This window comes from Siniperca chuatsi, linkage group LG7 (genome assembly GCF_020085105.1).
Source record: "Siniperca chuatsi isolate FFG_IHB_CAS linkage group LG7, ASM2008510v1, whole genome shotgun sequence".
Lineage (NCBI taxonomy): Eukaryota > Metazoa > Chordata > Actinopteri > Centrarchiformes > Sinipercidae > Siniperca > Siniperca chuatsi.
This window is the reverse complement of record NC_058048.1, coordinates 32221303-32248705: the sequence shown is the minus strand read 5'-3', so window position 1 is coordinate 32248705 and position 27403 is coordinate 32221303. Positions and strand designations below refer to the sequence as shown.

The 27403-nt window shown below is 48.0% G+C and overlaps 1 protein-coding gene across 5 annotated transcripts in view; it reads left to right on the top strand.

Annotated features, from left to right (window-relative positions):
* Nucleotides 1-27403, top strand: part of LOC122878607 (diacylglycerol kinase delta-like) — a 49357-nt gene that overhangs the window by 5931 nt on the left and 16023 nt on the right. For 3 of the 5 annotated variants that reach the window (XM_044201557.1, XM_044201560.1, XM_044201561.1), the window contains exons 2-16: nucleotides 2062-2172; nucleotides 3662-3742; nucleotides 9946-10050; nucleotides 10136-10268; nucleotides 10779-10885; nucleotides 10970-11095; nucleotides 12664-12766; nucleotides 12852-13014; nucleotides 13090-13198; nucleotides 14491-14630; nucleotides 21201-21285; nucleotides 23649-23743; nucleotides 23841-23940; nucleotides 24272-24542; nucleotides 24630-24791. In XM_044201557.1, coding sequence (XP_044057492.1) covers nucleotides 2062-2172; nucleotides 3662-3742; nucleotides 9946-10050; nucleotides 10136-10268; nucleotides 10779-10885; nucleotides 10970-11095; nucleotides 12664-12766; nucleotides 12852-13014; nucleotides 13090-13198; nucleotides 14491-14630; nucleotides 21201-21285; nucleotides 23649-23743; nucleotides 23841-23940; nucleotides 24272-24542; nucleotides 24630-24791 — 1891 coding nt within the window. Of the gene's footprint in view, nucleotides 1-2061; nucleotides 2173-3661; nucleotides 3743-3938; nucleotides 4831-9945; nucleotides 10051-10135; nucleotides 10269-10778; nucleotides 10886-10969; nucleotides 11096-12663; nucleotides 12767-12851; nucleotides 13015-13089; nucleotides 13199-14490; nucleotides 14631-21200; nucleotides 21286-23648; nucleotides 23744-23840; nucleotides 23941-24271; nucleotides 24543-24629; nucleotides 24792-27403 lie in introns of those variants that run through there. The other 2 variants (XM_044201558.1, XM_044201559.1) reach the window with 2 other exon arrangements.

The window sequence follows — 27403 nt, the reverse complement described above, 5'->3', positions numbered from 1 at the left end:
TTTAATTAATCGTTTGGCCAATAAAATCAATCACAGTTTCCCAGAAAACACCGAGGTGACGTCTTCAGATGAGATTCAGTTTCCTGTCACATGACCGAGAACAGCAGCAAGTCTTCACAGCTGATTTTTACATTATTAATAAAGGGCTGTTAATAAATGTTGCATAACAGCAGAGAAACCCAGCAGCTCTGTGACCTGCAGCCGTTTCCTGTATAATGATGATGTTTATCAGTGAACTCTGGATCATAGCCGCGACTCTCTGAATGGCCGCCATTGTCGACTTCATCACAAGACGATTACAGTCGAGAAACTGCAGATTATTTTCGGTGTTCGCCTCACTGACGCTGGTGAACTGGAGGCTCTATGTGAAGCACGAGCTGTTGCAGAAAGATCTGTATGGAAGCAACTAAAGCCTGAAATTGTGTTTTGGATTCAATCAAAAGCTGCAATTTAGATTTTCATGTTTTTTCAGTATTCACAAAGTCAGTCGGGATCAATTATTCAAAACGATTACATTCACACTGTTCAGATTCAGTTGGTTAAACCTCGGGGCTACCGAGGATAATCAATCGATCAGAACTCAATCCTATCAGGATCAATCGTGTTCTTCAAGAAAGAAGTTCAGATAAAAGGCTGGAACCTCGGCCGCTCGGACCCCCTAAACAAAGTCAGAAGAATTCAAACCACGTAAATTCAGAAGATTTTCAAAGTAAAATATTTCAGTGCTAAATATTCTATGGTATTTAAATTTCAACATGAAGTATTCAGTCATGGTTATTTATTTATATATTATTATTATTATTATTATTATTATTATTATTATTAATATATTTCATAGTTAGGTGTTAAGCTCTGATTGTGGTGAAATTTACTCCAGAAGTTCATGGTTCTCTGAGGATCACAACATATTATTTTGGTGACTTCCTGATCTTTCACTTTAGCGCCACTGTCAGGACAAAATGTCCCAAAATATCTAAATCCACAAAGCCAAAGCATATTGTATGTATTCGAATATTAATTAATGTGTGATATGGCGGATGAGGAGTAGTTACGTTACTTTAGTCAGTCCCAAAGCGTGCAGCGAGCTCCGGCGGTCAGCAGTTACTGAAAGGATGTGATGTTTGCTGCCACAGAAAATAAATAAAAAGTCCGTTTATGTAACGTTACTACGTCATCTTCTGTTGGTCCAGACTCTGAACAGCTAACATTAGCTTGTTAGCTGTTCAGCTAACTAGACTGAGAGAGAGAATATGTATGTTTTCATTTTACATATGATTTGGCAATGTCTTCTTCCCATGCCAAGAAAGCCCAGCTGAACGGAAAGAGACCTGAATGAACGACGTGCGAGTGTGTGAATGAAGACGTAATGAACGGCGTGTGAATGTGTGAATAAAGACGTGTGTGAATGAAGACGTGTGTGAATGAAGACGTGTGTGTGAATGAAGACGTGTGTGTGAATGAAGACGTGTGTGTGAATGAAGACGTAATGAACGGCGTGCGAGTGTGTGAATGAAGACATAATGAACGGCGTGTGTGAATGAAGACGTAATGAAGACGTGTGTGTGAATGAAGACGTAATGAAGACGTGTGTGTGAATGAAGACGTAATGAAGACGTGTGTGTGAATGAAGACGTAATGAAGACGTGTGTGTGAATGAAGACGTAATGAAGACGTGTGTGAATGAAGACGTAATGAAGACGTGTGTGTGAATGAAGACGTGTGTGAATGAAGACGTAATGAAGACGTGTGTGAATGAAGACGTAATGAAGACGTGTGTGTGAATGAAGACGTAATGAAGACGTGTGTGTGAATGAAGACGTGTGTGTGAATGAAGACGTGTGTGTGAATGAAGACGTAATGAAGACGTGTGTGTGAATGAAGACGTGTGTGTGAATGAAGACGTGTGTGAATGAAGACGTAATGAAGACGTGTGTGTGAATGAAGACGTGTGTGTGAATGAAGACGTGTGTGAATGAAGACGTAATGAAGACGTGTGTGTGAATGAAGACGTAATGAAGACGCGTGTGAATGAAGACGTAATGAACGCTGTGTGTGTTTCAGACGGTGTTGAAGGAGGGGAACCTGCTGAAACAAACCAACTCGTTCCAGCGCTGGAAGAGACGATACTTCAAACTGAGAGGGAGGACTCTGTACTACGCTCAGACTGCTAAGGTGACTGACTCTGCATCTGCTGCTCAGGTAGAAGGTAGAGCGCGAGGGAGTAAACTTTATTGATCCCCGAGGGGAAAGTCTTTGTTACAGCAGCTCACTGTCAGTCAGTCACACAGGAACAGAAGCACTGAGCAAAAACTATAATACGCTGTAATACAGGTAACAAAGTAAGACGGCGAGACGGAGCTACGGCAACAGGCAGCATGCACGTTGGCGCATCTGCACTCCATGTGCGTAAAAAACAAAAACATGAGAAGTGATTGACATGATGAGACAGTTGCTTCACACGAAAACATCTTAAAACATAAGAGACATGTGACATTGACGACACGGCGTATTTCTTCTTAAAATAAGAGTCAAAGTGCTGGTGTATTTGTTGCTGTATTGCACTAAGATTGAGCAGTTCAGCAGCTTGATGGCGGCTGGAACAGACGACGGCTTCAAGCCGTCTGATTTGCACTTTGCACGTGGCGTCTTCTTCCCGACGGCAGAGGTTCGTGCTCAGAGAAGAGGCGATGCTGAGGGGCGCAGTGGTTTTTGTTGCTTGTTTCGTGACTGCCTGCTCGTACAGACTCGCTCTGCTCAGATTCTTTCTTCCTTATTACCTTCATAGCTATTTTGTGCACGGACAGGTGCAGCTGGGCTGACCTCAGATTTGTCTCAGCAGCATTACATCAAACGGCAGAGAACCACAGACACATTTAACATTGTACCTCTGATGTAAAGTGAACCTTTAATGATCATTATCTCCTCTGAGTTTATAGAGTTTATATTTTATCTGCGTTCTAGAAACACCTGGGAGGCAATAATAACTATTTATGTAGCACCTTTCAATAAAAACAATAATAAAAGTATCCAGAAACGTAATCTATAAAACAAGATAAAATCATTTAAATAGTCACAACAAATACTACCAGTTGAGAAAAAGCCAGAAGATAAAAGTGAGTTTTATCACAGAAGAAGAGATTTAAAAGCAGATACTGAGTTCTCCTTCCTGAGATCTTGAGGCAGGAAGGTCCACAGCTGAGGGGCCCGACAGCAGGGCCCGACAGCGGGGGCCGACAGCGGGGGCCCGACAGCAGGGGCCCGACAGCGGGGAGATTTTGGAACCATTCGTGGGGCAACGATCAGGCTCATAGGGAGTTAGCAGATCACAGATACAGGCAGCAAACTCTGGATTCAGTTCTCACAGGCAGAAGGAGCGGTGTGATGTGGTCGCTTCGCTTTGTACGAGTTGAAGGCCGCCGCAGCGTTTTGTAGAAGTTGTAGTCTTTGGATGTTTCACCTGCTGATACCAGAATAAAGTGCGTTGCAATAGTCTGGAGGTACACCGTGACATCACTATGTGGGCGTGGTCAGAAGAGCAACATAAACCTAAAGATTTAGTGTTAAATTACTCTTTAATATTTAAAATAGTTTGATAGAAACATTCACATCAGTAGTCGGTTCAGGTTTGACCTGTAGTGGTTTTTTGTCTCTGTGTCTGCAGTCGATAATCTTTGATGAAGTGGATCTGACTGACGCCAGCGTGGCCGAGTCCAGCACCAAGAACGTCAACAACAGCTTCACTGTGAGTAAAGCTGAACTTCTTCCACAGTTTTCTTCTCATCATTAAACCTCACGTTCTGCTAACAGGTGTGTGTGTGAATCACAGCTGATGGATCTTCTTCCACTGTTGTCCAGAAACTATTAAAACCCATCAGCGAGCCGCTCTGCTGCACCGGGTCACATGTTGCTTCATCACCATGAACACACTCTGGAGTTTATTCTGACTCAGACCCACATCAGCGTTTCCCACAGAATTAGAGTCTGTTTGTGGTGGTAGCTGATAAAGGCCTACAGCTCCACTGCATCAAACAAATAACAAAATATATACAGAGAAGAAAAGCAATGAGGCCCCTTTTCATCTCTCTGCGCTGCCCGTCAGTCTCACCTGTTGCTTCGTTCAAAAGAGCCAATCACAGCACAGTAGAGTGGGACTTGACGCAAAACGTGTAGGGGGACAAGTAAGGCGGTTTCTCCATCAGTCCTGGTCTGTGTCTGCTGTGATCACAAACCATCACATCATATTGTTCAGTTAAACTACAGATTAATTAATAATTTATAATAATGATATAATAAGAATTTAATCTGAAACGTACATTATGAAATATATTATATGACCTAAACTGTCTTATGAACTTTGTCACTTCCTGTAAAGGAGACGGGGGTCGGTGGTGTGAGTGTGTGCGTGTGTGTTATCATACCACACATATGAATAAACAGTGTGTGTGTGTGTGTGTGTGTCTCTGCTGGCCTCCCCTCCCCCCCTTCGGCGGGTGTCGGCGTGACGACAGACTTGAGTCATAGGCCTGAGTCATAAGAGAGGATGTGGGTGGGGCTTCTGGGGAGAGAGAGGCAGTAACAGAACAGCAGAGGAGCGGCAGACCATCACTGTAACACATTAACACACGGTGAAGACCAGAACCAGGTCCCCCCTCAAGATCTGAACCCTCCTGGATCAGGACTTTGAACTGGACTTTGCAGCGTGACTCGAACCAGATTGTGAAGTGGATTTTTTAACCTAGCAGAGCTCTTATTGGTGGTTCAGGACTCAAAGTGCCGTCTCTGTGTTTTGCCGTGGCGAGGCGAAGATCAGAAGAAAAGCTTTCGGACGCGGTAAGAGAGCTGATTGGTCAGACGGTTTAAATGTATGCGACTGGAGATGTGTGTTTGGAGATGACTGCTGGACACAGCTTATACAGCCCTGATAATCTGATAATCAGGGGCTGGCAGAGGGGGAGCCAAGGGTGGCACGGGTCCCTGGTGCCCCCCCTACCAGAATCTGAAGGTAGTTGGCTTATTAGTATCATGGAGGGCCCCTGGACCAGAGTCTCTGTATGAAGTGACTGTTTGAGAGTCAAACGACCACAAAGAGACGCAAAACCACCATTTCAGTTTTCTTGGTTTTTTACTCACTAAGTTTCAGTGTGAAACGTCTTTGAGTATCTGGAAAAGTGATCTGTAAATAAAATGTATTCTTATGCCTCAAAAATTAAGCGTTTTATATATTTTTCTAGAGCTGCAACTAACTATTATTTTCAATACAGATTAATCTGCAGATTATTTTCTCAATTCATCGATGAATCTTTTAGTCTATAAAACCTCAAAAAGAGAGCAAAAGTGATCTTCAAACTGCTGGTTTTGACCAACAGTCGAAAACCTGAAGATATTTCATTGACTGTCACTTCAGACAACAATCAACCAGCAAATGATAAATAACTGAAATGATTAATCGATTCATCATCAATCATTTGATATTAACTATATTTGTCTTTACTGGAAAGTATATTCATTTCAGTTTTATTTATATAGCGCCAATTCATAACAGAAGTTATCTCATTGCACTTTTACTCCACTCACAAGATGTCAAGGAAGGTGACAAGTTTTCGACTTTCTGGCCATTATAGCTGCAGAACTGTTCCTCATCCCAGACGGTGGCAAGAAGAGCTTTTTCGCATTCGGAGAACTTGATCTCAACGCCGCTCAGAGGTCGGCTTGCATCGGCGACAACCTGCTTGTCTGTGTTGTGCTTTTGTGCCCAGGCAGTGAGCAGCGAAGCTGGCCTCAAGGTGGAACTCCTTGTCCTTGTCAGGGTAAGCCAGGCAGGGGGCAGCGAAGCTGGCCTCAAGGTGGAACTCCTTGTCCTTGTCAGGGTAAGCCAGGCAGGGGGCAGCGCAGAGGCTTTCCTTCGTTCGGCAGAAGGAGCGCTCTTGCAGTTCTCCCCACACAAAGGGCTTATCCTTACGGAGGAGTTCGGTGAGAGGTCTGGCTATCTCTGCGTAGTCTTCAAACTGTCAGGAGTAGTTACACAAACCCAGGAAGCTTCGGAGTTCTGAGACCTTGATGTCCTGAATGACCTGAATGCTCCCAGTGTTCGATGCCTTCAGCTCCTTCTGTTAGGCCCACGTACTCCGGGATCTGTATGGTCCACTGACCGGTGATGGACCAAAGCTACGCTGTGCTTCGTAGGGTTCTTCCCCCCTTCGGCGTGGAGACCCTATCCTACCAAAGCGCAAAGTGTTGCGGCTAGTGGTTGACTGTGGTGATCTGCTGGAGGGTGGGGCTTCTGCGTCTAATGAGCGGGCAGAGGGAGGCGCTCGATAGTTGTCCAGTGTGAGGAGGTCGGTGCTCCTAGCCGTGGTCCCTGGCCAGGCCAGTTGGGCCTCTTCGAACCATTGGGCAAGGGTTGGCCATTCCAGACGTAGCCGCTTTCTTCGGGCAGGGTTTGACCACTTGTGCCCGGTTGAGGACCCATTTCAGTGTCAGAAGCAGCCTCAGGCGAGTCGCGGGCGAAGAGGTCAGTGACTATACTTACCTGTCTTTGCTGGTTTCTGCTCTCTGCGGTGCTGCTGGGAGCTGTGCACGGAGCGTTTCTGCACTCGTCTGGAGCCTCCTGCGCACGGGAGAGCAGGAAGTGGACAGGAAGTCCAGATGCAGGCTGGCATTTCGCTGTTCCAGCGCTTGATAGCTTCCCTGTAGCAGGGTGTAGTGCTCCTCTTGCTCTTCAGCCGGGATGGTGCATTCGGGCTTACCGGACGGTTGGTTGATGTAAGATACGAGCTCTTTTATCTTATCATCGCAGGCATTTGCATCATACCCATTAAGATTATCTTTGTCCTCTAAGGCGAGATGGAGGAGGCCAGCGACTGCAGGGCTAAGTCGTCTGACTCCTGGGGAGCCTCAGCTCATTTTCACCACTCTGATAAAAGAGGCACTCGGTGGCCTTTATACACTTTTGTTGTGGCAGGGAAAAGCAGTTAGTGTGGTAAAACAAGGCACAGGTGAGCGGCTTCAACCTGGTTTGTAAGTTAGTGTTAGTATGCAAATTATTCTACCTCAGCCTACTTTGCAGGTGCTTAAATGAGGTGACTTTCGTCCTTTCAAGAATAATAGCTAAGATGAGATCAAACAATGTACCCACTGGTACAATCCACAACGCAGCCGAGTATGCTCGGCAACCTGCGCAGAATATTAACTTCCCAAAGAAGAATTCCAAAGATTAAAAAAAAAGTAACTTTACACTCGAAATTAACCATTCAAGATTAGTATGCATAAATATTGCATTAAAGCTGGTATTTGATGGCCAAAATGTTGGGATTCAGGTAGGGCAGGTTTGGTTATTAGCAGAAATATCAAAGATATTTATGAATATTAATGAAATCAATATTATCAAAATTATTAATATAGATTAATATGGGGCATGTTGTAAATAACAGTATGAATGAAAACATTAGTGCAGTGATGCTGGTGAATAATCTAAATGATTCTTTTTATTCCCTGTTTAAACCTGTAGGTCAGTCAGGGACTTCAGTTCCAACCTTTGAACTCTTTGTATGGTGATTTATATTCGCTCTCCGAGGAGCAGGTATATGTAATTGCCGGCCCGCGGAAGCAGCTAACGAGTGAGCCGTCTCGCTTCCTGCTGAGAGCCGCACATGCTCAGTACCGATCGGGCGGGACGTTTACGGATGTAACGACGCCGCCAATCACAAATCAGCGTTTTCTCATGTGAGCTCCGACCAGCTGAGCAGCTTTTCAAAATATCTGGCCGCTGACAGTCACAAGCAGGAAGTGCTCTGCTGAAAATATCTCTGCCAACCCTGAAATGTAAATGACTTGACAATGGACCGGCAAGTGTTTGTTTATTTTACCGCCATCTCCAAACGCCTGGTATTTTTTATTATATTTCATTGTCATTACCAAAAACTATGAAGAAGGTTGTAAATAGGCTGCTGAAAATGTCTGGCCCGTCTACATTTGCTGGTTTTGATATCTGGCCCAATTGAATTTGTAAGAGGAACCCTGAAACTAGATCCAAAGGCTTATTTTAAATTCTTAACCACATAAAGCTGATTGTGTTCACTGGTGCAGACTCTTGGAAACACTCATGATTACTGACTGATGGTATAATGCTGAAGCCCCCCCGTCCTCAGTCACTTTGGTTGTTTCGGTCTTCAGAACCTCAGACGTTGAACTCAAATCTTAGTTAGAAAATGAGCCTCTTCAAATATTTGCTCATTATTTCCAGTCACACCGGTTCAGACGAAGCTCCGCTCGTCTGTTTGTTATGCTTGTTGGCGTCATGTGATGCTGAGCTGCAGGCTCCGTGTGACGTCGCCAGCCTCAGACAGGCTCCCGGTTCAGGTCTGTGGAGGAATATTGACGACAAACGATTTGAGACAGCTCAAAACGACTTGTGAGTCTGAGTCTGCAGGCCGACCTCTGAGAGTCTGCAGGGAGGATTCGTGAGAGCAGAATCCGATTGGATTCTCTCACTTTTCCTTCTGAGCACCTGAGATCACAAGAAGCCGCTTTCCGACTGTTTTTAACTAACGAGTTGCAACAGGAAACACTTACGTCCGGACTGCACTTGGACGCGCTGTGCCTGGACAGGCTGCCGTGGCAGCGACCTGTCAATCACAAGGTAGCCGTGCCCTAAAGCAGACCCTGCTTCATCGCCTCTTTTACTCTGTATGTGACCATAATTTACTAAATGAACATCGTGCTGTACTGAAGAACACCTGAAACTAGCGACTGAGACCGTGAACTCATTAGCAAACCGTTTACTGAGGTAATAAATCAGGCGAGAAGTTGGGTCAATTTCTCAGGCTGACTTCTGTTTGCAGCCAGTGGAGTCGCCCCCTGCTGGCCGTTAGAAAGAACGCAGGTTTCAGGCGCTTCTGGGTCTGGGTTAGGGGTAACCCCAGACCCAAACCCAGACCCAGACCCAGACCCTCAGCCCCGGAGCTGCAGCTGGATTCAGGCCGGTCTGAAGCCTGAGCTCTCTGCTCACAGGGATCGCTTTTACAGACGTGTAGCTCATTATTTCAAACTGCGGCCACGTTTAATACGAACGTCCGGTAAGTTTATATAAATGAGACGGTGTCGTCCCTCATTCGTCTGAAAACAGTGTCCCGAGGACTACGACTGAAACCTTTTCTACGTTCTTATACATGACACAAAATAAGAAAAGCATAACAGGTCTCCTTTTAACATTGTGCCAAAATGAGAGAGAGAGAGTGTGTGTGTGTGTGTGTGTGTGTGTGTGTGTGTGTGTGTGTGTGTGTGTGTGTGTGTGTGTGTGTGTGTGTGTGTGAGTGTGTGTCTATTTCTGTCAGTGTGGGAACAGACGCTTCATTGTGGAACAGCTGAACAGGAAGTGGAAGTCCACGTCTGTTTCTCTGAAAATAACAACCACACACACACACAGAGAGACACACACACACACACACAGAGACACACACACACACACACACAGAGAGACACACACACACACACACACACACACACACACACACACACACACAGACACACACACACACACACACATATATACACAGACACACACACACACACACACACACACACACAGAGAGACACACACACACACACACACACACACACACACACACACACACACAGACACACACACACACACACACATATATACACACACACACACACGCACACACGCACACACACACACTCCTGCTGTGTGTTTTATTCATATAATCAGAACAATGGTCCTGTCAGCTGCACCAACAACAATACAACCAGTAAAAACTGAACGTTGACCTCTTTACCTGTGTGTGTCTCTGTGTGTGTGTGTGTGTGTGTGTGTCTCTGTATCTGTGTATCTCTGTCTCTCTGTATCTCTGTATCTGTGTGTATCTCTGTATCTCTGTATCTGCGTGTATCTCTGTATCTCTGTATCTGCGTGTGTGTGTGTAGGTCATCACCCCGTGCAGACGTCTGATCCTGTGTGCGGACAACAGGAAGGAGATGGAGGAGTGGATGGCGGCTCTGCGCAGCGTCCAGAACAGACAGAACTATGAAGTGCGTCTCTCAGCAGTCTGTATTATTACGCTCTGACCAGCAGCGTCCCAGTACGAGGTTCTGACCGTGTGTCTGTCTCTCCCAGTCCACCCAGTACAGCATGGACCACTTCAGCGGGATGCACAACTGGTACGCCTGCTCTCACGCAAGACCGACGTACTGCAACGTCTGCAGAGAGGCGCTGTCGGGAGTGACATCACACGGCCTGTCCTGCGAAGGTACGCACACACAACACAATACACACAATACACAGAGACACACACACACACACACAGAGACACACAATACACACAACACCGTTACACACAATACACAGAGACACACACAACACACACACACACACACACACACACACAGGCATCAACTCGGTTGTGTTTAGCGTTTTGTATAAATCCAGCTGAATGCATCGAGTCCATCGGTTCATGGTGTGTGTGTGTGTGTGTGTGTGTGTGTGTCTCTGTGTGTGTGTGTGTGTGTCTCTCTGTGTGTGTGTGTGTGTGTGTGTGTGTGTGTGTGTGTGTGTGTGTGTGTGTGTGTGTGTGTGTGTGTGTGTGTGTGTCTCTCTGTGTGTGTGTGTCTCTCTGTGTGTGTGTGTCTCTGTGTGTGTGTGTGTGTGTGTGTGTGTGTGTGTGTCTCTCTGTGTGTGTGTGTCTCTGTGTGTGTGTGTGTCTCTGTGTGTGTGTGTGTGTCTGTGTGTGTGTGTGTGTCTCTGTGTGTGTGCGTCTCAGTGTGTAAGTTTAAGGCTCATAAACGCTGCGCAGTCCGAGCCACCAACAACTGTAAATGGACCACACTGGCTTCCATCGGGAAGGACATCATCGAGGACGAGGACGGGGTGAGACACACACACCTGGACTTTAACAGTGACCGTAAACGCCTCGTCTCCAGCTCACTCGTGACCTCTGACCTCTGTCCTCAGGTGTCCATGCCTCATCAGTGGTTAGAAGGGAACCTGCCGGTCTCCGCTAAATGTAACGTCTGCGATAAGACGTGTGGCAGCGTCCTCCGCCTGCAGGACTGGAGGTGTCTCTGGTGTAAAGCCATGGTGAGACGCACTTCTGGTTACTGTGACGGTCACGTGACCGCGCTGAAACACAGCGCTGTTGTGATTCACTGCAGCGGCTTAGAGCAGTGGTTCCTAACTGGGGGGTCGCGACCCCTCCGAAAGATCAAAGAGGATTACAGATTCTCTTTCTGACTCTCACTAACGTTTGCTAAGTTCTTGTGAAATGCTGAACACCGTTTCCTCTGAATGTCCTTCAGGTGAAACAGTCTGAGGAGCAAAATCACTCTGTTTATGTCCACGCTGAAACCTGCGATGAGGGGTCACAGACGGGGCACAGGCGGGGGCACAGACCGGGGTCACAGACCGGGGGTCACAGGCGGGGGCACAGGCGGGGGTAACAGACAGGGATCACAGATGGGGGCACAGACGGGGTCACAGACCGGGGTCACAGACGGGGGCACAGACGGGGGTAACAGACCGGGATCACAGACGGGGTCACAGACCAGGAACACAGACGGGGTCACAGACGGGGTCACAGACGGGGTCACAGACCGGGGTCACAGACGGGGTCACAGACGGGGTCACAGACCCGGGGGCACAGACCGGGGTCACAGACCGGGGTCACAGACCGGGGCACAGACCGGGGTCACAGGACGGGGTCACAGACCGGGGTCACAGACGGGGGCACAGGCGGGGGCACAGACAGGGGTAACAGACAGGGATCACAGACCGGGATCACAGACGGGGTCACAGACCAGGAACACAGATGGGGGTCACAGACCGGGATCACAGACCGGGATCACAGACCGGGGGTCACAGACGGGGGGCACAGACCAGGAACACAGACAGGGGTCACAGACTAAAAAGGTTGGGACCCTCTGGCGTAGACGGTGTCTGCAGCCCTTGTAGGCAGAGGAGGAGGGTTCGAGCTTGGAGGTAGGAAGGAGCAGTTCCCTTCTCTGATCTGTAGACCAGCAGAGTCCTGAACTGGGAGCCAGTGTAGAGAACAGAGGAGCGCTGTGGGAACCAGCAGGCGGGCAGCAGGAGGAAGGAGCAGTTCCCGTCTCTGATCTGTAGACCAGCAGAGTCCTGAACTGGGAGCCAGTGTAGAGAACAGAGGAGCGCTGTGGGAACCAGCAGGCGGGCAGCAGGAGGAAGGAGCAGTTCCCTTCTCTGATCTGTAGACCAGCAGAGTCCTGAACTGGGAGCCAGTGTAGAGAACAGAGGAGCGCTGTGGGAACCAGCAGGCGGGCAGCAGGAGGAAGGAGCAGTTCCCTTCTCTGATCTGTAGACCAGCAGAGTCCTGAACTGGGAGCCAGTGTAGAGAACAGAGGAGCGCTGTGGGAACCAGCAGGCGGGCAGCAGGAGGAAGGGTTAACCCTCCTCATGATGTAATGGCCGACTGACAGCAGCTACTGGAAAGCTTTTAATGTGAAACATCTGTGCAGGAAGTGATTTTCTGAATGAAAGAGAACAGTGTTGTAGTTAACCAGAGGTGTTTTTCACAGAGTGGTGAGTGTGTCGTGAACTTTATAATGAGCTGATCATGTGACAGGTACCTCAGGTGTGCAGACAGGTGAGGTGTGCTGCTTCTCTCTGCCCCGCAGGTGCACTCAGGCTGCAAGGAGCAGCTGTCCTCTAAGTGTCCTCTGGGTCAGTGTAAAGTGTCCGTCATCCCTCCGACGGCGCTGAACAGCATCGACTCCGACGGTGAGTCTCATCAGAACATCAACAGCAAACACACCTTCACACCTGAGTTTACCTGTAGCACATACTGAGTGTGTGTTGTGTTCAGGTTTCTGGAAGGCGTCGTGTCCTCCATCCTGCACCAGTCCTCTGCTGGTGTTTGTCAACTCTAAAAGTGGAGACAATCAGGGCGTCAAGTTCCTGCGACGCTTCAAACAGCTGCTGAACCCGGCGCAGGTGTTCGACCTGATGAACGGGGGACCACACCTGGGGTGAGAGAGAGAGGGAGGGAGGGAGGGAGAGAGTTTTATTTAAACTGGTTCAAACATTAAATCTGTTTCTGTCAGTCTGCGTTTGTTCCAGAAGTTTGATACGTTCAGGATCCTGGTGTGCGGAGGAGACGGCAGCGTCGGCTGGGTCCTGTCGGAGATCGACGCTCTCACGCTGCACAAACAGGTGCGCACGCACAATCGCTACTTTATTAATATATTTTTATTATTGTTCAAAGGAAATGTTCCTTTTCCTCTCGGCGTGTCGTGTCTCCGTCTGCGTCGACGAACTAACTACCGATACTCGTGAATTAATGTAAAGGTAGGGGGCGCCATCATGAAACACAACGATGTCAAATATACATTTATTTATATATTTATACACATTTATTTTGGTTTCTTGTGAATGGGATTTACAGAGCAGACAAACAACAACATGACATTTAATCTCAGTTGGACTTCAGGTTTCAGCTCTGTGGTTCCCAGTCGGTTCGCGTCCTGCTCTCCATCAGTAACAACAACTAGAAGACGGGAGATTATCGCTGTTGCCGGTTCAGTTCTCATCGTGGTGCAAACACTGTCCAAACTGACGTCTTCAAACGTCTTGTTTAGTCCGAACAAACGGTCCACGGCCCAAAGAGATTCGGTTTCTTCTCCTGTAAGACAAAGACAAACAGAACGTCCTCACGCTGGAGAAGCTGGAAACAGAGTAAGTTGCCTCGAGGGCCCGCAGAGTTCAGAACCCCTGACGGAGACGGAAATCTGACTGATGATCCCTAAAAGCTATGAAGTGAAACATGTTGTTAATAAAGGCGCTCCGATCGGGATGATCGATACCGATCAGTGTCCATATGACGCCTTCTATTTATTGCGTAGCATATTTATTAAACTATTCTTAACAACATTGTATATTAAGTATTAAAACAGCAACAGTCTGTCTCAGAGACTTAAACCATGCAGCCTCTGCTCGGCTGCTGGGAGCAGCTCCGAGTTTAACCAGTAGACAGTGTTTCCCACAGACGGGGGCGGGGGCAGTAGGTTATTTATTTCTTATTTCACCGTTTTAATTCTACTTAATTATCCGCCTTATTTTAGTGTTTGCTCGCACGCTGCTTTAACCTGCTCACCTTGCTGTACCTTCAGCCCCCGCCCCCCACCCAAAAAAACACAACTCGCAGTTCTGTTTTCACAGCAGCAGGTGAGCTTGCTGTTAATGACGCAGACTATCGAAACAACCAAAACGTACGTGTTCTCTGCTGCTTTACCTGGTCAAGCTTGTAAAATATCCACCGCGTCTTCTAACATAATAGCAGTTAACGTTTCTCTCTGTTTCTCTGCAAACACTCGCTCGCCGGCCGCTAATAGGCCCGCGCGGCATCGCGTCATGTGATCAGCCTTTATGGAGACCGCCGATCTCGGGGCGATCAATCGGAGCACCCTCGGTTGTTAATTGTGTCGTTGTGTGTTTTGTTGTTGCAGTGTCAGCTGGGAGTTCTTCCTCTGGGGACGGGGAACGATCTGGCCCGGGTTCTGGGTTGGGGTTCAGCCTGTGACGACGACACTCAGCTGCCTCAGATACTGGAGAAACTAGAGAGAGCCAGCACCAAGATGCTGGACAGGTAACTGATGCTGGACAGGTAACTGATGTTGGACAGGTAACCGATGTGGACAGATAACCGATGTGGACAGGGAACCGATATTGGACAGGTAACTGATGTTGGACAGGGAACCGATATTGGACAGGTAACTGATGTTGGACAGGTAACTGATGTGGACAGGTAACTGATGTTGGACAGGTAACTGATGTTGGACAGGTAACTGAGGCTGGACAGATAACCGATGTGGACAGGGAACCGATGTTGGACAGGTAACTGATGTGGACAGATAACCGATGTGGACAGGGAACCGATGTTGGACAGGTAACTGATGTGGACAGATAACCGATATTGGACAGGGAACCGATATTGGACAGGTAACTGATGTTGGACAGGTAACTGATGTGGACAGGTAACTGATGTTGGACAGGTAACTGATGTTGGACAGGTAACTGAGGCTGGACAGATAACCGATGTTGGACAGGGAACCGATATTGGACAGGTAACTGATGTGGACAGATAACCGATGTGGACAGGGAACCGATGTTGGACAGGTAACCGATATTGGACAGGTAACTGAGGCTGGACAGGTAACTGAGGCTGGACAGATAACCGATGTGGACAGGTAACCGATGTTGTCTGACAACATCTGTTGGACAGGTATTTACGAGATGTCGGACAGGTGTTTACGTGATGTCGGACAACATCTGTCGGACAGGTGTTTACGTGATGTCGGACAGGTGTTTACGTGATGTCGGACAGGTGTTTACGAGATGTCGGACAGGTGTTTACGTGATGTCGGACAGGTGTTTACGTGATGTCGGACAACATCTGTCGGACAGGTGTTTACGTGATGTCGGACAGGTGTTTACGTGATGTCGGACAGGTGTTTACGAGATGTCGGACAACATCTGTCGGACAGGTGTTTACGTGATGTCGGACAGGTGTTTACGTGATGTCGGACAACATCTGTCGGACAGGTGTTTACGAGATGTCGGACAGGTGTTTACGTGATGTCGGACAACATCTGTCGGACAGGTGTTTACGAGATGTCGGACAGGTGTTTACGTGATGTCGGACAGGTGTTTACGAGATGTCGGACAGGTGTTTACGTGATGTCGGACAGGTGTTTACGTGATGTCGGACAACATCTGTCGGACAGGTGTTTACGTGATGTCGGACAGGTGTTTACGTGATGTCGGACAGGTGTTTACGAGATGTCGGACAACATCTGTCGGACAGGTGTTTACGTGATGTCGGACAGGTGTTTACGTGATGTCGGACAACATCTGTCGGACAGGTGTTTACGAGATGTCGGACAGATGTTTACGTGATGTCGGACAACATCTGTCGGACAGGTGTTTACGAGATGTCGGACAGGTGTTTACGTGATGTCGGACAGGTGTTTACGTGATGTCGGACAACATCTGTCGGACAGATGTTTACGTGATGTCGGACAACATCTGTCGGACAGGTGTTTACGTGATGTCGGACAGGTGTTTACGAGATGTCGGACTGGTGTTTACGTGATGTCGGACAGGTGTTTACGTGATGTCGGACAGGTGTTTACGTGATGTCGGACAACATCTGTCGGACAGGTGTTTACGTGATGTCGGACAACATCTGTCGGACAGGTGTTTACGTGATGTTGGACAGGTGTTTACGTGATGTCGGACAGGTGTTTACGAGATGTCGGACAGGTGTTTACGTGATGTCGGACAGGTGTTTACGTGATGTCGGACAACATCTGTCGGACAGGTGTTTACGTGATGTCGGACAGGTGTTTACGAGATGTCGGACAGGTGTTTACGTGATGTCGGACAGGTGTTTACGAGATGTCGGACAACATCTGTCGGACAGGTGTTTACGTGATGTCGGACAGGTGTTTACGAGATGTCGGACAGGTGTTTACGTGATGTCGGACAACATCTGTCGGACAGGTGTTTACGAGATGTCGGACAGATGTTTACGTGATGTCGGACAACATCTGTCGGACAGGTGTTTACGAGATGTCGGACAGGTGTTTACGTGATGTCGGACAACATCTGTCGGACAGATGTTTACGTGATGTCGGACAACATCTGTCGGACAGGTGTTTACGTGATGTCGGACAGGTGTTTACGAGATGTCGGACTGGTGTTTACGTGATGTCGGACAGGTGTTTACGTGATGTCGGACAGGTGTTTACGTGATGTCGGACAACATCTGTCGGACAGGTGTTTACGTGATGTCGGACAGGTGTTTACGTGATGTCGGACAACATCTGTCGGACAGGTGTTTACGTGATGTCGGACAGGTGTTTACGTGATGTCGGACAGGTGTTTACGAGATGTCGGACAGGTGTTTACGTGATGTCGGACAGGTGTTTACGTGATGTCGGACAACATCTGTCGGACAGGTGTTTACGTGATGTCGGACAGGTGTTTACGTGATGTCGGACAGGTGTTTACGAGATGTCGGACAACATCTGTCGGACAGGTGTTTACGTGATGTCGGACAGGTGTTTACGTGATGTCGGACAACATCTGTCGGACAGGTGTTTACGAGATGTCGGACAGATGTTTACGTGATGTCGGACAACATCTGTCGGACAGGTGTTTACGAGATGTCGGACAGGTGTTTACGTGATGTCGGACAGGTGTTTACGTGATGTCGGACAGGTGTTTACGAGATGTCGGACAGGTGTTTACGTGATGTCGGACAGGTGTTTACGTGATGTCGGACAACATCTGTCGGACAGATGTTTACGTGATGTCGGACAACATCTGTCGGACAGGTGTTTACGTGATGTCGGACAGGTGTTTACGAGATGTCGGACTGGTGTTTACGTGATGTCGGACAGGTGTTTACGTGATGTCGGACAGGTGTTTACGTGATGTCGGACAGGTGTTTACGTGATGTCGGACAACATCTGTCGGACAGGTGTTTACGTGATGTCGGACAACATCTGTCGGACAGGTGTTTACGTGATGTTGGACAGGTGTTTACGTGATGTCGGACAGGTGTTTACGAGATGTCGGACAGGTGTTTACGTGATGTCGGACAGGTGTTTACGTGATGTCGGACAACATCTGTCGGACAGGTGTTTACGTGATGTCGGACAGGTGTTTACGAGATGTCGGACAGGTGTTTACGTGATGTCGGACAGGTGTTTACGAGATGTCGGACAACATCTGTCGGACAGGTGTTTACGTGATGTCGGACAGGTGTTTACGAGATGTCGGACAGGTGTTTACGTGATGTCGGACAACATCTGTCGGACAGGTGTTTACGAGATGTCGGACAGATGTTTACGTGATGTCGGACAACATCTGTCGGACAGGTGTTTACGAGATGTCGGACAGGTGTTTACGTGATGTCGGACAACATCTGTCGGACAGATGTTTACGTGATGTCGGACAACATCTGTCGGACAGGTGTTTACGTGATGTCGGACAGGTGTTTACGAGATGTCGGACTGGTGTTTACGTGATGTCGGACAGGTGTTTACGTGATGTCGGACAGGTGTTTACGTGATGTCGGACAACATCTGTCGGACAGGTGTTTACGTGATGTCGGACAGGTGTTTACGTGATGTCGGACAGGTGTTTACGAGATGTCGGACAGGTGTTTACGTGATGTCGGACAACATCTGTCGGACAAGTGTTTACGAGATGTCGGACAGGTGTTTACGTGATGTCGGACAGGTGTTTACGTGATGTCGGACAACATCTGTCGGACAGATGTTTACGTGATGTCGGACAACATCTGTCGGACAGGTGTTTACGAGATGTCGGACAACATCTGTCGGACAGGTGTTTACGAGATGTCGGACAGATGTTTACGTGATGTCGGACAACATCTGTCGGACAGGTGTTTACGAGATGTCGGACAGGTGTTTACGAGATGTCGGACAGGTGTTTACGAGATGTCGGACAGGTGTTTACGTGATGTCGGACAGGTGTTTACGTGATGTCGGACAGGTGTTTATGTGATGTCGGACAACATCTGTCGGACAGATGTTTACGTGATGTCGGACAACATCTGTCGGACAGGTGTTTACGTGATGTCGGACAGGTGTTTACGAGATGTCGGACTGGTGTTTACGTGATGTCGGACAGGTGTTTACGAGATGTCGGACAGGTGTTTACGTGATGTCGGACAACATCTGTCGGACAGGTGTTTACGAGATGTCGGACAACATCTGTCGGACAGGTGTTTACGAGATGTCGGACAGGTGTTTACGTGATGTCGGACAGGTGTTTACGTGATGTCGGACAACATCTGTCGGACAGATGTTTACGTGATGTCGGACAACATCTGTCGGACAGGTGTTTACGTGATGTCGGACAGGTGTTTACGAGATGTCGGACTGGTGTTTACGTGATGTCGGACAGGTGTTTACGTGATGTCGGACAACATCTGTCGGACAGGTGTTTACGTGATGTCGGACAACATCTGTCGGACAGGTGTTTACGAGATGTCGGACAGATGTTTACGTGATGTCGGACAACATCTGTCGGACAGGTGTTTACGAGATGTCGGACAGGTGTTTACGTGATGTCGGACAACATCTGTCGGACAGATGTTTACGTGATGTCGGACAACATCTGTCGGACAGGTGTTTACGAGATGTCGGACAACATCTGTCGGACAGGTGTTTACGTGATGTCGGACAGGTGTTTACGAGATGTCGGACAGGTGTTTACGTGATGTCGGACAACATCTGTCGGACAGGTGTTTACGAGATGTCGGACAGATGTTTACGTGATGTCGGACAACATCTGTCGGACAGGTGTTTACGAGATGTCGGACAGGTGTTTACGTGATGTCGGACAGGTGTTTACGTGATGTCGGACAACATCTGTCGGACAGATGTTTACGTGATGTCGGACAACATCTGTCGGACAGGTGTTTACGTGATGTCGGACAGGTGTTTACGAGATGTCGGACTGGTGTTTACGTGATGTCGGACAGGTGTTTACGTGATGTCGGACAACATCTGTCGGACAGGTGTTTACGTGATGTCGGACAACATCTGTCGGACAGGTGTTTACGTGATGTCGGACAGGTGTTTACGAGATGTCGGACAGGTGTTTACGTGATGTCGGACAGGTGTTTACGTGATGTCGGACAACATCTGTCGGACAGGTGTTTACGAGATGTCGGACAGGTGTTTACGAGATGTCGGACAGGTGTTTACGTGATGTCGGACAGGTGTTTACGAGATGTCGGACAACATCTGTCGGACAGGTGTTTACGTGATGTCGGACAGGTGTTTACGAGATGTCGGACAGGTGTTTACGTGATGTCGGACAACATCTGTCGGACAGGTGTTTCTACGAGATGTCGGACAGATGTTTACGTGATGTCGGACAACATCTGTCGGACAGGTGTTTACGAGATGTCGGACAGGTGTTTACGTGATGTCGGACAGGTGTTTACGTGATGTCGGACAACATCTGTCGGACAGATGTTTACGTGATGTCGGACAACATCTGTCGGACAGGTGTTTACGTGATGTCGGACAGGTGTTTACGAGATGTCGGACTGGTGTTTACGTGATGTCGGACAGGTGTTTACGTGATGTCGGACAGGTGTTTACGTGATGTCGGACAACATCTGTCGGACAGGTGTTTACGTGATGTCGGACAGGTGTTTACGAGATGTCGGACTGGTGTTTACGTGATGTCGGACAGGTGTTTACGTGATGTCGGACAGGTGTTTACGAGATGTCGGACAGGTGTTTACGTGATGTCGGACAGGTGTTTACGAGATGTCGGACAGGTGTTTACGTGATGTCGGACAACATCTGTCGGACAGGTGTTTACGAGATGTCGGACAGATGTTTACGTGATGTCGGACAACATCTGTCGGACAGGTGTTTACGAGATGTCGGACAGGTGTTTACGTGATGTCGGACAGGTGTTTACGTGATGTCGGACAACATCTGTCGGACAGATGTTTACGTGATGTCGGACAACATCTGTCGGACAGGTGTTTACGTGATGTCGGACAGGTGTTTACGAGATGTCGGACTGGTGTTTACGTGATGTCGGACAGGTGTTTACGTGATGTCGGACAGGTGTTTACGTGATGTCGGACAACATCTGTCGGACAGGTGTTTACGTGATGTCGGACAGGTGTTTACGAGATGTCGGACTGGTGTTTACGTGATGTCGGACAGGTGTTTACGTGATGTCGGACAGGTGTTTACGAGATGTCGGACAGGTGTTTACGTGATGTCGGACAGGTGTTTACGAGATGTCGGACAGATGTTTACGTGATGTCGGACAGGTGTTTACGAGATGTCGGACAACATCTGTCGGACAGATGTTTACGTGATGTCGGACAGGTGTTTACGTGATGTCGGACAGGTGTTTACGTGATGTCGGACAGGTGTTTACGAGATGTCGGACAACATCTGTCGGACAGATGTTTACGTGATGTCGGACAACATCTGTCGGACAGGTGTTTACGAGATGTCGGACAGATGTTTACGTGATGTCGGACAGGTGTTTACGTGATGTCGGACAGGTGTTTACGAGATGTAGACCTCAGACAGCAGATGAAGCTGGAAACACTAACTGTATCTTTTCTCTCCTCCTGCTGCAGGTGGAGCATCATGGTCTATGAAACCAAGTTTCCACGGCAACACTCTGCATCCACCATCACCGAGGACTGCAGCGACGACTCCGAGGTAACAGGAAACGTCGCTTTGTGCTGTTTCCTGACATTTACGAGTGTGGTGAGGATGTTAAAAAGGTCACACCTGTCTGAGCTCAGGTGGAGACGTTGAGTGTTCATCACTCAGATCAGAACAGGTGTTGCAGCTGGTGGTTAACTGGTGCAGCGCACGTCCGTTCAGCTCCACTGCAGCCTGGATCAGGAAATGAGTGAATGTGTGTCGGCTTCAGGGAGGTTTTAGGTTCACGAATGTCTCCTCCTGTCACTGTACTTTCATTAAATCTGTGTACGAGGCTGCGGGGCCGTATACGTACCTGATCCATTTCTATAGCAACAGCCTCGTATTAACAGTCTGGCGTTGGACATCATGTCATAGCAGTCTCTGTTTGAGACGTCAGTATTTAGATGAACCTTCTGTTCACTGAGGATTCCTTTGCTTTGTCTAATCGACTGATACGAATAAGATATCTGGCCTGTAAGATGCACAGCGCCGCACAGAGGTGCTTTATGTTGTGGCTCTTGTGTTAGTAACACATAACTTACTGAAAGTGTTTACCAGGCACACTGTACATCATACAAGATCATCAAAGAAACTGATTAAACCCCCAAAACCCCTCTGCCTTTAAGTCCACTCTCTTATAAATATAATATAATATAATAAATGCACAGTTGCCCCATTCTGCTGTTTCCAACATTTATCGCGTATATACATATCTCTGTAAAGAAGTACATAAATACACTATCTGTGTATCTCCGCGCTGTGATCTGGCAGCTTCACCTCAGCATCGTGTCAGAAATCCTCCCCACGCTAATGAGGGGAAACTCCCTACATCTTGAAAGAAAGCAGCAAAATAGTTGTAATATGTAAAAGATGTATTTCAGAAAGAAGGACACAAATAACTCGTTTTGGCTCGGTGGCTTAACAACATGTCAGAGCGTATAGGTACTTTGGTTTCCTCTGGACGAATTTACAGCTTGAGGTTGGAGTTCGGAAGACTCCGGTGTTGTGTAGTAAATGGTTTAGTCAGTGATGAAGATCTTCAGATTTGATGGTGAAAGATGTTTTAGCCTCGTCTCTATTTTCACTCTGTGGTTCGTACAGGTGTTGGCAGCACTCTGGTCCTGGCTGGTATGAACTGATGCTGTCTTACAGACCCACGCAGGCTGGACGTAGTTATATACATGACACAATAATAAGAATTTAATTCATTCATTCATATGAATCTGCTGCCACAAACACACGAGTCTCTATTCCACTGCGTTCAGTCACTTTGTGATTGTGTGTATGTGTTGTGATGGATTGTACTGTTATCTTGTGATTATACATTTAGCTTTCTTGTGTAAAACGTAATTTAATTTAGCTGTGGCAATGTCACTTTAACATTCGCGCAGTAAAGCCTATTATTAATATTATTATTATTATTTGAATTTGAAATTTGACGGACGTTAGTTCTCATTTAGAAGAATTAGAAAATCAGAACTAAAGAACAAGAAAACTGAATCACATGAACAAACGACGTCAGTCTGGTTTTGAAACCTCACCTGTACTGATCATTCACACCTGGACGGGTGAAAACGTTTTAAGCCAAATGAGGAAAAAAACCAAAAGCAGCACGAGAAACGCTGCGCTCGGTGCTCGGTGCTCGGTGCTCGGTGGTCTTAACGTGGGAGGGTTTCCGATTCTGATTAAAATTAAATTTCTCATTTTACACACCTTTTTCCAGAGTCAGACCTTTTTTAACTCTGAGAGATGCTGAAACACTCACTCGGGCTTTTATTACGAGCCGTTTAGACCTTTACTGGATTACCCAACGGTCTCCAAGAGAACTGCAGCTGCTTCAGAGTCTTAACTGAAGCAAAGACCGTGGATCACATCAGTCCTGTACTTCAGACTCTGGCTACCTGTATCTTTTACTTGTTTCTAAAGCTTTAAGTGAGCTGGCTCCTCCCCACATCAGAGACTCTCTTTATGTTCCAGCCAGATCACTGAGGTCCTCCACCGCTCTTCTTTTAAATGGTCCTCATGTGTCCCATGAAAGCGCCTTCAGCTCTTCGGCCCCTGGACTGTGGAGCTCTCGGCCTCCGGATGCTAGCGTGGCGAAGCTCTCTCTGTATTTTTAAAAGCAAATAAAAAACTTTCTTTATAATCTGGCTTTTAATTCGGAGTGAAGTTGGTGTTTATTTTATTTGTGTGTTGACTTTTAACATTGTTGTAAATTTTAGTCTCGCAAAATGTTCTTTTTTGTGTGTTTTGTAATTTTACTATAAAGCACTTTGGGCTACATGTTTGTATGAAAGGTGCTTTGGAAATAAAGCTGAGCTGAGTACTGACCATCACACCTGTACTGACCTCAGTGTTTGTGTCCTCTGATCCAGGTTCAGCAGATTCAGACCTATGAGGACTCGGTGGCTGCTCACCTGTCCAAGATCCTGACCTCAGACCAGCACTCTGTCGTCATCTCCTCAGCCAAGTACGTCCGTCCGTCCGTCCGTCCGTCGGCTGCTTCTGATACGTTGATAGGTGTTGTTCCCGTTGGCTGACTGGCTGTATTGTGTGATTGTCTTCAGGGTTCTGTGCGAGACGGTGAAGGACTTTGTGGCTCGTGTTGGCAAAGCGTACGAGAAGAACACCGAGAGTTCAGAGGAGTCGGAGGCCATGGCCAAGAAGGTACATTTATATTCTTTTATATCAGTGATTTAATCAAATCTTATCCAGCATCAAATCTTTCAACATTTGTAAGTAACTAAAGTCAAAAGTAACTCACAGGTTCACAGTAGATCTGTTTTTGTGTGAGAAGTCAGAAACAGTTAAGATTGTCTAATTAATGAATTAATCTAATCAACAGCTTCCAGTTCAAAGAGTTAAGAGAACATTCAGTTTCCATGACGACTGTACAAACTCAGTCTGCTTAGGAAGATCTTGTGATATGATCGAAAGCTCCAGAACAGCTACTTTGATAGATTACAGGTTAGTCTGAGCCGCGGGCGTTGTGTGTCAGTGTGGTGTGTTGAAGGAGAAACTGGACTCTCTGCTGAAGACTCTGAACGAGGAGTCTCAGGCCTCCACCGTGCCCCCCCCGGCTCCTCCCCCCACCATCGCCGAGGAGCAGGAGGAGGCAGAGGGAGTCGTTCTGCCTCCTCCTCTTTATCCTCCTCCTCCTCCTCACGCCCCCTGCTCCCCACGGATCTTTAAACCTCGAGAGCAGCTGATGCTGAGAGCCAACAGTCTGAAGAAGGCCATCAGACAGATCATCGAGCACACAGAGAAAGGTACGGCGGTCTCGCCAGGCTCGCTCTGAAAAAGCCGTCGGACGCGTTTTCGGGACGGAAGTCTTTAAATGTGTCTGTGTTTTGCAGCTGTGGATGAGCAGAACGCTCAGACTCAGCAGCAGCTCTTCTCTCTGAGTCGGGCCGAGGAAGAGGAGGGTCTGGTGGAGGAGGAAGAGGAGGAGGACGCGGAGGAGGATAAGGTGTCTCTGCAGTCGTCTTACAGCGCCAAACACCGCAACACACGCAGAGGTCAGTAACGCTGTTACTACTAATACTACTAGTACTGGTACCGCTACAGAACCGTCTCCAATATCAGCTGTTTGAGCCACATCAGTGCATCTCAACACTTCCTGTAGACGGTGTCGTCCCTCATTCGTCCAGCAGTGCTCCATCGTAGAAAAGGTTTCAGTCGTAGTCGTCTGGACGCTGTTTTCAGAATCAAGACGTTTCGGCTCCCATCCGGAAGTCATTCTCAATTGTGAAAAAATGGGACGGGAACTGGAAATTTAAGCTACTCTGTGTTACATAAGCCCCGCCCTCAGGAAGGAGTCTACCTGAGTATCTGTTGATTAGCTAGTTTCACCTGAAACTGACCTAATAGTTTCCATGATGGCCCAGTAATCAGTAATCAGGCCTGTTGTTTTCTGGCTGCACCTCCCTCATCACTGTTAAGTACCTGATTAGCATGTGATTGGCTTTACCAACACACTGTGGTAAACTTTGGGCAGGTTGAATCTCAGACCACCATTTCTGTTCAAAGAGGGGTTTTCTTTTTTCACAAAAATGGCTTCTTTGACTCGTCTTTCAAACCAGCTCTTCTCTCTACTGAGAATCTCCACCTCGCTGTCTTCAAATGTGCGGTTTGTAGCTTTTAGATGCAAACGCACGGTGCTCTGCAATCCTGAGTTAGCGTGTCGTCTGTGCTGATAAAGTCTTTGTGAAGTGGCTGTTTGGTCTCACCTGTGTACCGTTCTTTGCAGTTTTCCTCACTGCACTGAATGGAGTAAACTACATTGCTCTGTTTCTGTGTGGGCATCTTGTCCTTAGGGTGAACGAGTTTCTGTCTTAAAGTGTTGCCTTGTTTAAAGAAGACAGGAACATCGTGCTGTCTAAAGATCCTTTGTAGTTTTCAGACAGTCCAGATACATAAGGGATGGAGACATCGTTCCTTCTTGGTTCTGTTACACTTTTGTCCTGTAGATGTTTCACATTAAAAGCCCTTTAAGCTGCTGGGAGGCTTTTAATGTGAAAAGTCTGTGCAGGAAGTGGCGAGTTTGACTGACAGAAGCTTTATAGCGAGCAACAAAACATCAAAGTAGAGCTGAGTGGAAATATGATTCTGAACATGGAGGAAGTGTTGAGTTTGTATCAACAGCAACAGAAAACAGGGAGGACACTAACTATTATATTAATATATATTAATTATATTACATCAAACAATTGACAAAAAGACCTGACTAATATAATCCTGTTAAAGACCTTCTTCTCTTCGCTGTTCAGGTAAATAAAGACTAAATGTGCCGTATCACCATATCTGCCCAGATATAAGACGAGCCCCATTTAATAACTGTTTGTTTTAGAAGATATACAACATCAACAAAGCAGATAAATCTCCGTTAACTGCAGCCAGTCTGACTGTTCAGACACAACGGGAAGTGAATCTTGACCTGGTCCCAGGTCAGTCCTCTCTTCTGTCCCTGCAGGCTGGCAGCAGTGTAACGGGAGAGGACTGGTCCCAGGTCAGTCCTCTCTTCTGTCCCTGCAGGCTGGCAGCAGTGTAACGGGAGAGGACTGGTCCCAGGTCAGTCCTCTCTTCTGTCCCTGCAGGCTGGCAGCAGTGTAACGGGAGAGGACTGGTCCCAGGTCAGTCCTCTCTTCTGTCCCCTGCAGGCTGGCAGCAGTGTAGCGGGAGAGGACTGGTCCCAGGTCAGTCCTCACTTCTGTCCCTGCAGGCTGGCAGCAGTGTAACGGGAGAGGACTGGTCCCAGGTCAGTCCTCACTTCTGTCCCTGCAGGCTGGCAGCAGTGTAACGGGAGAGGACTGGTCCCAGGTCAGTCCTCTCTTCTGTCCCTGCAGGCTGGCAGCAGTGTAACGGGAGAGGACTGGTCCCAGGTCAGTCCTCACTTCTGTCCCTGCAGGCTGGCAGCAGTGTAACGGGAGAGGACTGGTCCCAGGTCAGTCCTCTCTTCTGTCCCTGCAGGCTGGCAGCAGTGTAACGGGAGAGGACTGGTCCCAGGTCAGTCCTCACTTCTGTCCCTGCAGGCTGGCAGCAGTGTAACGGGAGAGGACTGGTCCCAGGTCAGTCCTCACTTCTGTCCCTGCAGGCTGGCAGCAGTGTAACGGGAGAGGACTGGTCCCAGGTCAGTCCTCTCTTCTGTCCCTGCAGGCTGGCAGCAGTGTAACGGAGAGGACTGGTCCCAGGTCAGTCCTCTCTTCTGTCCCTGCAGGCTGGCAGCAGTGTAACGGGAGAGGACTGGTCCCAGGTCAGTCCTCACTTCTGTCCCTGCAGGCTGGCAGCAGTGTAACGGGAGAGGACTGGTCCCAGGTCAGTCCTCACTTCTGTCCCTGCAGGCTGGCAGCAGTGTAACGGGAGAGGACTGGTCCCAGGTCAGTCCTCTCTTCTGTCCCTGCAGGCTGGCAGCAGTGTAACGGGAGAGGACTGGTCCCAGGTCAGTCCTCTCTTCTGTCCCTGCAGGCTGGCAGCAGTGTAACGGGAGAGGACTGGTCCCAGGTCAGTCCTCTCTTCTGTCCCTGCAGGCTGGCAGCAGTGTAACGGGAGAGGACTGGTCCCAGGTCAGTCCTCTCTTCTGTCCCTGCAGGCTGGCAGCAGTGTAACGGGAGAGGACTGGTCCCAGGTCAGT